This window comes from Stegodyphus dumicola, chromosome 3 (genome assembly GCF_044657685.1).
Source record: "Stegodyphus dumicola isolate Sdum_Otavi_A_Nest chromosome 3, ASM4465768v1".
NCBI classification, from domain to species: domain Eukaryota; kingdom Metazoa; phylum Arthropoda; class Arachnida; order Araneae; family Eresidae; genus Stegodyphus; species Stegodyphus dumicola.
The window spans coordinates 84,584,025-84,598,651 of NC_140770.1; the positions used below are offsets into that span (position 1 = coordinate 84,584,025).

The 14,627-nt window shown below is 32.4% G+C and overlaps 1 protein-coding gene across 1 annotated transcript in view; it reads right to left on the reverse strand.

Annotated features, from left to right (window-relative positions):
- The window catches only part of LOC118186881 (uncharacterized), a 146,351-nt gene that overhangs the window by 42,098 nt on the left and 89,626 nt on the right, over window positions 1–14,627 (reverse strand). Inside the window, exon 2 of the mRNA XM_035357078.2 lies at window positions 8,350–8,398. Coding sequence (XP_035212969.1) covers window positions 8,350–8,398 — 49 coding nt within the window. The remainder of the gene's footprint in view (window positions 1–8,349; window positions 8,399–14,627) is intronic.

Sequence of the window (14,627 nt, forward strand, 5' to 3'; positions counted from 1 at the left end):
TTTTCATCTTTTTCTGCTTCCAATTAATCGTAATGACTCTGCAGTGGCGCCCGAACTAAAAAGGTTTATGGATGATGATTCTCCACACCCAGGCCTTAGCGACTAGGTCCCCTAAAACCCTAGTCGCCCTTTAAAAAGGGGAGTATATAAGGTATTTCTCCCGCTTTCCAGCGTGCCTTCGTGGTGTAACGGCAGCACGCTGGGCCGGTATTCCAGAGGTCCGTGGTTCGATTCCCGGCGAAAGCGGTTGCTATTTTTCATCTTTCCTGCTTCCAAATAAACTAGCGTCTCTACATGCTGACTCATGATTATTTTTACGGAATACCATATGCAAAAAAGAGTGCATGTGGATTATTTTCGAAGTTAATATTTTCTATGGTGGCAATGATGATTTTTATTACGGTTATAGACGTTCCAGATTTTTCATTATTCACTAGCTCTCTCAGTATCTCAAGTTGGCAATACTAGATTTTATTTTTATTTAAGAGAAACGAAATATTTGTATGATATTATATTTTAGATGTTGCTATATATTTTAAGTTTTTAAAACACTTAACAACTTAAGCTCTATTTAGAGGCACTGTGTAGTCTGAAGCTTTCATACTGTAGTTTTTTTTATCTACTTAAGACAAGTTTTAGGTAGAATCCTTCTCAAAATATTTTATTTGCTTTCCGAGATGGTGGTTGAAATCGAGGGTCATGTCTTAGAGTGTGTAGTTGTGTAATTTTTTAAAAGAATGGAATATACGTTTCTTTTGAAGTTGGATAAGGAAAGTAACGATCGCCAACGATTCTTTTTATTTGAAATCAAACTTCATCCCTGATCGAAATTGGAGAGGAGAGAAAACATGCCGCGAAATAGAGCGCGGGTTAAAAACACCCCCTTTTGGGTTAAAAAAAACTCCTCCAGGAAAATGAAAGCTTCGAGAAAACGACCTCATTTAGTATGAAACGTATTAGTTTACAACTCCAAAAAGAAGAAATGCAGCAACACACTGACACAAACACGATGAGAGTTGATCTCTCTCGGATCCAGAAAGTGTGTTCACTGCTGAGTTCTCCTTTCGTTTAATCATCTCCGAGGAGTATTCTGTTTTTCGTTGATCAGGAAAGTTCGTTTGGCCACGAAATGGGTTAACGAGAACTATTTTTGATCTGCGGAAGAAACCATATAACGTACTCCTCAGACTGGTGGAAATCTTACACAGAAATTAATTACTGGTACTTTCTGCTCTCATTTTTCAATGCTTTCACTGTAAGCAAACAAATGACAGTGAAACTCAATTATCCATCTCTCATTTAACGATCCGTTTCTATTATCCGTCAGCCAGCGATGGATAGAATGAATCCTCCGGAAAACAAATAATAAAATTAAGTACAAAAGATAAAAGTTTGTGATACAAAAGGTCATATGATGCAATAAAATCGAATTGTTTTGCCGTAGTACTTAGAACCCATGACTAAAACACTGTTTTAATTAAGTATTACTGTGAAGTATGCGCCTTCAAACTTCTCATATTTTAAATGAACTATATACATTATATTACATAGTAAATGTACGTTAAAACTCGTCACATTATATTCTAAACCCACGCTAACATTGACTCAAACCGAAACCTTTTACTCACACAGTTAAGTGCTGCTACAACGCCCTCTAGAGGAGATCTCATCAATTACATTCCCACATAAAACAACACAAAAATATTTCTTTTCCGCTGAAGATTACTTGCAGATCGAATAATTACGGTATATTACGCTCCTTATGAGAAATTTGATGAAAAATCTGTAAAATTTCATTCATCAGTTTATGAAAACTTCAACAGAAAATTCTCTCCGTATGCAATGATACGAAATTAAATAAGGCTGCAGTGGTGTAGATGAATTATTTAAAAACAGAAACTGTTTCTGGTATATATATTAACTATTATGATTGTAAATAATAGCGAGCCAGAAGTTCATTAAATAAATACACAGCGTAGGCGTACCAGAAGCACAGCGTAGGGAGCTTAACATTTTACTATAAACGACCATACGGGGTCAAGGTACAAGACAACAGTTTCATACAAGATTTAAGATGCTGTTACACTGATATTGTATACTAATAACGCTGTTACACCGATAACGCTGTTATACTGATACTGATAATGCTGTTACACCGATAACGCTGTTATACTGATACTGATAATGCTGTAAATACTGATACTGCACACGGAATTTTGAGAACTATGTACTGATATTTAAACATCTTACACTGATCTTTTTACAAATACAATAATTTTATACTGATGCACACACTGTAATTTTACATAAATATTGTGTACTGTTAATTAAACATTTACACTGATGTTAACAAGTACATCGACGGTGAATGCTTGCTGGCATCAGAATAAATGGCCAGAAAGGAGCTGCTAACAATTTTATAGGATTTCCATCGACAGGAAACGAAGCCAAGTAAATAGTACAAATTAAAAATAATGAGAGTCCAAGAATTTTGAGATATAGAAGATGGAGAAATTAAAGAATTAATTGAGAATGACAATCGTGAAATGAGAAACGAAAAACTGTGTGATGTTATTACATCATCCAGCAGAGAATGTAGCAATAGTGAAGAAGACAAAGAGCCTTTAATGTAAAAGAAGCTAAGCGAATTGTTAAAAAGGCACGGAAACTATCTGATTTTACACTTGAGATTAACCCAAATGAAGAAAGAAAATGACACATTATGAGAGTTATTAGAAAACTTTGCAGATATTGCCCCCAGAAGAATTCAACAGCTAATTAAAAAATAATTGTATCATGTACATAACTTTTAAGCAGTAATCAAAATCCTTTCAGTTAACCATTTGTTTTATTTTCTTCTTTTAATTAAAATACTAAACTAAATTTTTGTAAACTATACAAACTAAAACTAAAACTATACAAACTAAACTATACATACTTTCTTAATACTGAGCTATAACTAACCCTTTTTTTCCTAGAAAATTAACTTTGCGGAACGCAGTTTTGCTGTATGCGCAATGTGTTAATGATGTAACCTCTGCGTTCAGCAAGGACTTACTGTTCTATAATTTACAGCGATTTCTACAACATTCAGCATCGATTTGTTTTGTTTTATTGAGCGTTTTATTTTATGGACTTTTTGCTGATATCCTTGCTTAGTGATTAAATAATCACAGAACTTCGCTTTAGAACATCGGATAGATTGGGAAATAATCTAATAATTTGTAAGGATTTATTTATTTTTATTCAAACACTTATTTTATGTTAAATATATTTACTGCCATTCTCTCTTTCCATTTTCCTGCCGCAATTCTTATTTTTAGTTCACGCATATTCAAATCAGATAGAAAGAGATAATATTTAAAGGAAGGTTTTCAATTGTTTAATCAGAGCGTGTTCCGTCTGCCGAAGGCCACATTACTAGTTGAATTTCTACGATACTGTTCTTGTCTTTGGCGCTGCTTTATTCTCACCTCTAATGCTTGTTACGTCGGTATAGGTTTGAACCAACTTGCGCGTTAATAATTTCCGCATGGTCTTTAGCTAACTTAGTTTTAATTTGAATTTCTATTATTTTGAGTTATGCCATATATGTTGCTTGGTTTGTAAGCACAAGAAGTGCTTTCTGTTAAATTATTTTGAGTTCTGAAAAGAAGGAGCTTTTCCATCTTTCTTAAGTTCTTCTTCGTCTTAGCGTTTAGTCGCTTACACGTCTATTGAAGGATTTGCCACAAGTTACATTTAATTACAGGCGCGATCCCACGAACAATAGTGGACAGTACCGCAAAAAAGGTCTAGTCTGCTTCCCCCCAAGGTTTCAGATCCCAACGGCATCTATTTGGCCCATGGAGGGATTTGGAATTTTGTGGATGTCATGCTGCCTGCCATGAAACCCACAGTGACTTTCCATGGAAAAACCTCAGTAAATAAATTCCTTGGAGTTAAATTATCATTTTGTTCTGTATCCAGTGTCAGAAGCACAGTCAATTTCAAGCGCCATCTTAGCAGGACAGGCTTACAACTGGTATAACTCTATTGGCAAATTTGTGTTGGATGAGCCAGGGAGAGATACCTACACATTTGAAACATTTAAAAACTCGTTCGTTAAATTGTTCCCAATTATAAAAAATAGAGCTAAACTCGAGGCAGAAATCTTTACCAAGTATCAGTTTAAAGGCCAGGAATTGACTGGTATTATTTTGAGGAAAATCAAAATTTTTTGTACTCAATAGGCCTGACTAAGAAATTATACAAATTATCTTACGTGGTTATTGCCTCAAATACAAGATCTCTTCGAACTAAGAAACCCAACGACACTTGAGAATCTATTCGAATTCGCTAGAAATTTAAAAGCAGACACGTAGTGGAAAAGACACGTATGGCAGGATATGACGTGAGGCCTAATGAGCAAAATTTGAGGCATGTACCTAAGTGAAGGCCACAGTTTTGCCAGAATAAGCATTTTGATAATAGGAAAAAAAGATTCAGCAGCGAGTGGAGACAAACAAAATGAAAGGTAAAAGCGAAAACAGGGTTTCCCCGTGTTTTTCGCTATTTCTTGTAATACCAAAAATATAAACCAGGCAGGGGTACTGAAGATAAGAGGGTACAGTTAACCCTGGGGCAAGAAAATACCTCTAAAATTCAATTAAATACGGTTTTTCTTAAAAATCTTGCATTGTCAGTAGGGAAGGTATCGCTAAATAATGTGCCTGAAGATGTCTTGCTAGGCATGACACTGAGACTCAGTGTAGTTTTCTATCAGACAACTCTTTACGAAAATGCTTTAGAAGTTTTAGACTGTCGATGCAACGGAAGTAAAAGTTATTACCGCTCAAAGCATAGGTAAAGCAGCTTTGCATGTTCAAGTTAAAAATGAACAGCAAAAGGTCGTATTCCTTGTCGTGAAAAACCTTCAAGCGTCTGTAATCATGGGTATGGAAGTTTTAACTGCGGCGAGTGCGAAATTGAATTTTCAAGAATTCATTCTACAGCTGGGTATGAAGAAACTGGAAGAAGGAAGAACACATCCACCGATGATTGACCTGACACATTTAGGTGCGGAAGAAAAGGAAAAGTTTGGAGTGTTTGGTAAGTCAGTTTTCTACCAAACTGGAACAAGCGCGAACTAAAAATTAGCATTCTAACAGAAAACTGGAAAGAAAGAATGACAGTAAAGATATTTTACATAAAATAACTAAGATAAAAAAATCCTTATAAATCTTTAATCTTAAATTTTAAACTTAATTTACCGATTTTTGGTGATTTTTGTAAAACTTGATTGATGATAATGACGGATTTTTAAATCAAAATTGTCAAACAAAAATTGAAATGAAATGAATGTAATATTTCACCACCAAACAGACTAGAAGTCATTTCAAAGAAAGAATGAAAAGAAATAATTTTCCCGTATCTAGAAGCCCAATTTCCTTTATTATCCATCCCTAAAAAACTTTAAAATATAAAATACATATATACACAATTTTCTTTAATTGCAACCTTTTAGTTAAAAGTACTGAAAAAATGATTATTTTTCCTAACATAATTTTTGGTCCTAAAAGTACAATCGAAAAGTTCCTGGGGGGTAGGAATCTTTTTTTTTTTTTCTTCTTTTTTCTGAACGTACGGCAGTTAGGAAAAAAGTATGCATTAACAGAGTTTTAAAACACATAGAAGAGGCAGTGCAGGAGTGGCATAATGATGGCACAGGAATGAATTTATTAATTAACTTAAATTTCTCTTTGACAAATTTAATTTAAAAGCTTTACGATTTGTTAGTAGCTTTACGATTTTGTTTTCAGTCTCGTGCAGCAATTAATGCATTGATTATTTAAGAGGTAATCTTTTAATTCTTTTATTTATAAAACCATGTATCTTAAAATTTGTACTGTACATTGCTACTACCATTTATTCAAAATTACAAGTCAGTCAGGATAATGAAGAATTAAACTCACACAAAGGCAATAAGTGGCCAAACATGGAAAATTACGCAATACATAAATAAAAACCACCACTCAGTTGTACTGAACAAACAACTAAAAATAAATGCCCAATAACATAAAATTCATAAAAATAAATAGTCAAATGATACAATCAAATCAGCATAAATATGAACATGAATTATAACAGTGTGTCTTCTTCACTGCCTTGAAAGGGGAGGGGAATTCTGTGGACTTGGGATTTCTTTAAGCGTAAACTGCACTCCATTGTATTCACATGTGTAATTTCTGATATTAGAGATATCTTTAAATTAGTAATGCCTATCTTTCTAAATTTCTGGAGTTCAAGCTGCATTATCATTTGTTTATCATTCACTCAGCTTACAATGTCCCCTCCCCCCACTCACTCACAAAACAGTACACCACTCCACACCAATCGTCACCTGTAAGGTGATTGGACACAAATGCCTGTGGCAATACGTTTCGATTTAATTTTGTTTTGATAAGATATACCGTGTCCATGAAAGTCCTGATACAGCCTTTATTTTACTGACCGTCAGTCCCAAACACATACTTTCAGTTATAAAAATGCCTTAAATAACAGATATTCAAATTTTGATATTTTTAACTTCTGAAATTCACAATTACAAAAACTACGAAACTTTATTTTTTATATGTTTCCCGGTCGATATAGTCATATAAAGTTTTTTCTTCCTCTTTCCGCATGCCTTCGTGGCGTAATTGGATGGTGTGGTGGTGTATTGAGAGTATGGCAAACCACACTAGGGCTATCTGCCTAAGGGGAGGGATGCCTTCGTGGAGGACTTTCTAAGGAAAACTGGCTCGTATACACGTTACACATGAGGAAAACCATGAAAACGCCCATGCAGCCAGCCCGTTCGCGGGATTCGAACCTCGGACCGAACTACCAGTGTTCAGCGATTTTACCGCTCGGCCGCTGGTGGGCCTTGGCCTAATTGGAAGCATAATCGACGCATTTTTGGGAGGTCCAGGGTTCGAGTCCCGGCGAGTGCATTGCACATGTTTCACGTCTCCTGCTTAAAAAACCCCTAAGGACTCTACAGTTATGTTAAAGAACCTACGTGCTCTAAATAAGACGCAAATTTGTCCCTGATACGAAAAACATCGACCGAGGTACCTAATTTTAAAATTTGGAACTTTTATGGGGTATTAAAAATAAATTGAATACATTTAGGTACCACGAGGGCGTTTTCTTACAAGACGTTTATAAATTTTTAATTGGTTATACGTGTCAATAAATTTCACGTACTATTTGATATCAATAGGACCATAATATAATAGTCATCCAAATAATTCATTCGATTAAAAATATTTTTCACTTTTAATCCATATAAATTTTAATGGTACGAATTGTCTATGAGCCAATTCTTAAAGTCTGCTACCATTTCTTAAACACGAATTCTGTAAGAATCTCTGAATAAGATCTCCTTTTTGAAAAACGTGTGTATTAATCAGAACTTTTTTCACAACAGTCTGCGCATTAGTACTCCTCTTTTATATAAATTTATGTATTTTTCATTTCAGTTTCCTTAAACCATTGAATTAATCGGTTATTTCTGTCGTCTGGGGATCAATTTTTTATATTTTATTTTTAGTGTAAACCCTTTTGATGAATGTAACTATATAAAACATGAACTATATAAAAATTAGATTTCGTAATTTTTACAAAATTGATCTAACTTAAATAGGTCAAAATATGAACATATATGTCATAAAAGCATTTTTATGGTTATACATATATGTCTGTAACCAATAACTTTTATGAACAAGGTATATCTCACTGATATAAATAATAAAAATTTGAAATGTATCCAAATGAGCAATGCCATATATATTACATAAATCGGTATCATTTGTATCCATACATGTTTTTAAATCTGAAGGCACTTTTGAAACAGACTGTCTAATGGCAGATGTAGGAGAAGAAAGCTACATGACTTTTTTATTTGTTTCTGTGAAGCCTTGATTTCCGATGAAAGACTGAAGAGATTTTGAGAGAAAAATCTGAATAAAAACTTTCTTGAGCTGAAATAAAAGCGGCTTTTAAAAAGTGTTTTAGCCCTAAACCCCAATCTCCTTTTTAAACTCTAAAAAAAAGTCTCTCTTCCCTTTTTTTCCTTTTAACTATTGAATTTTATTTTTACTAACACTTTCACATATGGTCAATTTGTGGAAATAATTTTAATTCCAATGCTCATTTCCAAAAGTGATTTTAAAATGATTTTTCTCATAATATTTTTTCTTCTTTCTTTTTTACTTTCATTACTGTCACTAAGAATTATTGGTAATTAAATGTCAGTGTTATGAATATTTTAACATAATATTAAAGTATGAGGAAAAAGAAAGTTTTTTATACGAATATACTCACGAGCTAAAGATGTCCATACAAACAAGACTGGAAATATGCAGCCGAAGAACTGAAAGAAAAACACAATTAATTAGACACATATATAAAATGAAACAAACAAATTTCACAAATTAGAAACTTCCTAAATGAGCTTTTTCCGGCATATGGAGTCACTTTATGGTTACCTTTTAACATTTATCATGCACTTGACCAAGCAAGTGTTGCCTCTGCACGAGGTATAAGGTCACAAACAGTTCTCAAGAATGCTGCCATTCGACGTAGAATAAGCTCTTTGAGTTATCTTTCTGATAAAAGTTGCTTTACAAAGTATGTGATTTAAAATCAACAGACACACAAAATAATTTAGATCTTTACCTTACTTTTTAATAATATGCCTAAATGCATTAATTTAAAATTAATTAATAATTTTGATAACTTTTATGAAATTTTGCAATATTACTTACTTAATACGATACACTTGTAATATCATGCATTATATATTTTGGTAAAGAATATTTTGAATATTTTTAATACAACAGTGTTACGATATTTTATGGAAATGAATTAAATTTGATATATCTAAGAATTTAATTAGTTTAAAAAACACTGCTCTCGAAGTATCAGTATCAACACCAAAAATTGCAATGTTTGCCTTTATTTTCTTTTAGGTTTAAGTAGTAAAACTGGGATCTCTTCATTTCCTCATTCCAGGAGAAAATAACATTAAAAAAAGCTATAATTCTTTTTTTCTGCCTGAATATTTTCTGAGTTAAATATATTGACCCTTGTCATGACTTCGCGTTTTATCATCACTGGTACAGTATCCCTCATTTTTGCCAATAACCTTGCTCTTCAGTATACAAAACTAGTAACGCTTTGTATACTTAGAAATAAGTTTATCGCGCAGAAAAGGGCAACATTCTTGACCTAGAACTTCTACTGAAATTTTCTTCTTTCCCCAGAATAAGTATTCGAAATAAGAAGCAATTTCAAGAATTACCAGCAAGTAACTAAATAAGCATTACACCTTGCATTTTCTTATAGAAATTTTACAAATATAGTCGCCTACCAATTTCCAAGTGATTAAGTCCGATGAATACTGGTATAATTTGCGGAATACTTAAGATCTCTGAAATTATTTGCTGTGTTCATTATCCAGCAGACGAGAACGGGAATTTCAGTGGTCTTTCTCTATATGTAACGTAAGTGGGAAGTGGAATTCCCTAGAAAGATCTCCACGAAGACGTCCCTTCCTTAGAAAGGTAACCTCAGTTGCTTTGTCTTATTTAATTAATTAACCATTACCAGCAAGTGAAGATTTGGGAATGCTAATAACGGCGTTAACATTTACTAAAGCTCTGTTTGTTTTAATACGGTAAAAAACACAAAGCTGTATAATTAAGGAAGGGGACGCCTTCATGAAAAACTTCTTAAAGAAAATTTAACTTAGATAACAGCATGAATAAAAACGTGGAAACTCCCATGCAGCGAGCTCGTTTGCCGAGGTTTGAATTCTGGTCAAACTACAAATGCTAAGCTGTCTTAATCACTCGGCCACTGGCGGAGTGATCTAATCAAAATACCGACCGACACTATTCTAAATACAAAATCACTCGGGCGCGCGGAATTGGTAAATTCCGCCAGTGGAATTACCAATTCCGGCACTGGCAAATTTAAGCGGCCTAAGGTATTTAGTTTTACCAATTCCGCCACGGTAAATTTAAACACCGAATCACTCGGCCACTGGCGGAGCGGTCAAATACAATTTAATAAACCAAATATGAGATCAAGATTTACATTTAAATAAATGCATTTTGATACATTATATTTTTATGCAGAGATTTTCTGCACTATTATTAAGATTTTCTGCTTATTTTTAAGATATTATTTAGTAATATCTTTATTATTAAAATTTTCTTAAATGCACGGATTTTCTCCATAATTATTATCATTCCTTTCTTCATTATTATTTCAATAAGTAGGACACATATAAGAGAAGATTAGTTATCGCCGAGGCTGGGTATAGATAATAATAGACAAATGAATGTGAATTTTTATGATTTTGAACAATTAATTTTTCTCGTATTCTAGAAATTCGCAAAAATTGAGTGGTCGTTCAAGGTAGAAATTTCTGAATTTCAAGCTCGAAATTTTGGAATAAGATTATTTTTCTGTATATTTGATGAGAAAATTCTCATGAAATTAAGGTTAATCTTATTCAAATATGAAAGTTAATATTAAGATTAAAGTTATAAAATATTTTAGGGTTTTTTTATCCAACTTTTTAAAAGTTAGTGAAAGATTTTGGTATTCGAAACATCTCAGAAAATCCTCTAAAATTGTTGAATACTATCATGGAAATTCGTTCAGCAGTAAAATTATAGCTTGCATAATTCATATCTTGTTTACTTTGAAATTATTCTCACAAAATTTATAGCAACCATTTAGAGAAGATAAATTATTTGTTTGTTAAGCGCAAAAATGGAATCTTTAACTAGGAAAAAAAGTGCTATTATTGAATCAAAATATTTATTGTATTATTAGATTTATTAACATGTACTAAACTTATTTATTCAATGAAGAACTAACATCTTGTAATATGCTGATTATAAATTAATTAATTAGTTAATAACAGAAGCGCCATAAAATAAAGTATCCATATTAAGTAAAAAAAAAGATAAAAATTTAGCAACTGCGGGCAGGATTATCCTTGTCATGATGGAATAGGCATAGACAACTAAAACCTAAACCATTATGGAATTAGGGTAAAACTGGAGACTTTCCATGTACTTACTCAAAATCAAAATTCAAGTCAAGGCAATTTAATTTCCTATTATGAATAAACTCCACTTTCCTTCCTAAATTTAAATGATGTAAATGCGAAAAAGACTAAGAATACGTTTGAGCATTACTTCAGAATGTAACGCTACGAAGACAGTTATGAAGAATTTCTGTAGTTTATGCTTTAAATATAAAAGACCCCAAAGTCAAATTCAACTATTATTTCAAAATATACACAAGACAAAGAACATCTGCGTGCTGATCTAAAGGCTGTGGCATTACTAATGGCACTACAAGTAAGCTTTAATCAAGCACATTTTAATTGTAATGGAATAGTTTACAAGGGACAACTGTATATTAAGACATTTTATAACAGAGATATAAATGGTACATGAAGCTTTAAAGGAATATTTCTAAGGTTTATTTCAGCTAACAAATAAATTTTTTTGTATTAATTCTTTTCTGTTAATTCTCTTTATTCCTTCGATCTTCATCAGAATGAAAATTAGTTGAGTTTAAATGGCACAGCTGTGTTATTTAGGGAAACAGCTAGAGCAACACACTAGAAAGCGATTCGTTTTCTGAGTTTGTTACCAACATGCCGATCTAGTTTTAATGAGTGATATCTGAATTTATTAGTGTTAAGTCGCGGATAGCTGAAATCCAGTTGATTAGGTACTGAAGTTAGTTGTAGTGTTGTGCACATTAAAGAGTATGCCATTCTAGGAATTTGCAAGTAGCAATGGACAACTTTTGTTATAGTTATATGTACAAAACATAAAATTTAATAAATCTTTTAGTTTGACCTTTGTCTGTGAACTTGGAGCTTTAGACTTTCGTTGTCTGTTACTTTAAAGCAAGCACTTCAGACTCGTAGCAATCCTCCTATTATTAACGATCATAACATGCATTGTCATGAACACACATAGGAAATTGGAGATTTTAGTTAAATTAGAGGATTAAACCTTTTCTTCGAAACAGTTGTCGCCATGATTTGGAGAAAAGAAATGGCCCGAAATACCTGCTCAAAATAAATTGACTATAGCGAAATGCGAAGAAGAGAAATGAGCAGAAGCACAGGATAAAAATATTTAAGTTATACATAATTTTGGTTTAATCTTATAGAGTTTCTTAGCAACATTTGCGTCAAAACCTGCTTCTTATTAAACTGCTTGTCATAGCTACATATAAAAAGATAAATGTATTGTAACAGAATATCTGAAAGAAGTAGGTTTTATTCCTTGGTTCCTTTATGAAAACTAAATGTCGTCTTTGTGTTCAGTACAGTGAAGTACAGAAAAAACACTAAGAAATATTGTGAGGGAAGAAAGTGTTATTTTAAATGCAGAACAGTGTAATTTATAATCGTTTAAATAATTATTAATAAGCTTCTTAGAAAACTACAGAGAAAGAGCTTTTATTAGACTAACAATACTAGTCTTTTTTATTAGATTAACAATAAGTTCCATTACCGGAAAAATACGAATTTCTAGAATAAATTTAATGTCATCTTTGTTTCGCCATTTATAACTATGTAAACATATTCGTAAACTTCTTTTATTTTCCACAATAGTTTAGGTCTACCATAGTTTCCAACCTTGAATTAATGTGAGGTTGAGGATTGTTGCGTTTATTTTATTCGTTAAAGTCTGTTTTGCGTTTGATGTAGTAACATTCAGAATCACGGTACGAAGTTCATCTGTCATTTTTTCTTAAGTTTTTTTTTAATCTTTGAAAATATCTGTTTGCTGCCAGTGTGTGCAACTCATGCTGTGATTACACTGAAACTTTTGAAATTTAAATTGCTTATATTAGATAAAGAATGCATATTTGAAAATTTTAAGTTGATAGATCAACATCTAGTGGAATTTTCAATGCTGTTAATACAGCATATATCGCAATTTTGGATTGTTACTTTTGCTGGAAAAATTCAAAAGTTTTTTGGATAGTTTTATTTATAATATTTAAACAAGGCATTTTTTAAAGGTGAATCTGCTGGTATTTTTAATGTTATAGAGTTTAGTGATGTTCGCAATCATCCAAAGAATCCAAATTCTTGGTAGACGTTAACCGAAGTATCACCAAATCTAAAATAACAACTAAAATCTGGGAAGGGCGTAAAGACCCTTTATTTAAAACTGAATAAGAATAGAAGGCACAGGTTATGCTTACGGAGAAATAATTTAGTAGTAATAGTAAGTCAAATGTAAAATTTAAATTCAAATAAACAAGTAGCTGAAGGCTACGCAATCAAATTAATGCAAAGTTTTGGAGCAAAACTTACCCGCCATGCAATTTAACTATCGACAATTATAATGCTAGGCGAAGTAATGAACTCTTATGTAAGACAGTAACTTAGTAAGGTGGCCACGGCAGGCAGTTCACGCTCCTTCTTACAATCTCAAAACACTAACCTAAAATACACGCGAACTAATTTGCATTCTGGTGGAAAACGGAAAGGAAGAAGAGGCAGTACAAATCCAAAGCATAAAATAGCTGGTTGATTAACATAAAGCAACCTCACAGTAAAAATATAATGGTAATTACAAATCAGCCACAAATATTCTCATCTTTCATTTCTTGATAAAGTGAAACAAAGTGATAGACGATAATTTTCTAAAGCCTGTTATATTTTTACATAACAGGTTCAAAAAGTATGAGAATTCGTTCTAAATTCAAAACAATTCTGGTAAGAAAAGCTATAATAAGTTATAAAAACTGCAAGTTATAAAACGCATTTTCACATAAATATATTTCATTCACGATAGAAAACATGCATACCAATAATAGTTAAAGTATGGTTTATCCATTCTGCTTATATTAGACTCCATAAAAATAATTCAGGCTCATTAAAAAAGCTCTAGAGACGTATTTCTTGGCTGTATCAATGACAGAAAAAGATAATAAAAAACAAGTTTCTGAGTTCATTTTTCAAACACGATCCACATCAGTTTAAAAAAAAAGAAACCTTTCAGATTTTATATTACACTCAAAGGAGGCGTTTTTTTAAATTTTTTGTGTATTACCTTTATTTATTGAATATCATGTTATTCGCAGGTACTAACCCATAAATAGTACTCCGATTAACCACGTTTCTCTTCTCTTTGCTTTTCAGTCAAAATAAAAATGTCACTCTTACTTTATTTCTTGCAAGCATCATCTGGCTCGATGAAAGTTTCGAAAGGACGACAGTGAAACAGATCAGAATACAGAACAAATTTATCAAACCGATTTTACAAATAATTTTTTAATTTTTTCAACACTTGACTATAAAACTTAAATTTGGGAATCCAGTACAGGGAGGAAAAATTACAGAACAACATCTAAAACGCAGATTTTGTATGGCTGGCAATCGAAATTTTGAAAAACAAAATTACATTTCATAACTCCCTCGTTTTCAGTTTACTGGCCAGAGTGGTCCATAGTGATTAATAATACATAATCAGGGCAAAAAACTTTTGAAAAAACTCTACTTTCCAGTTTATTATCTCATTTCTGAAATTTTTGGAGTGGCATAA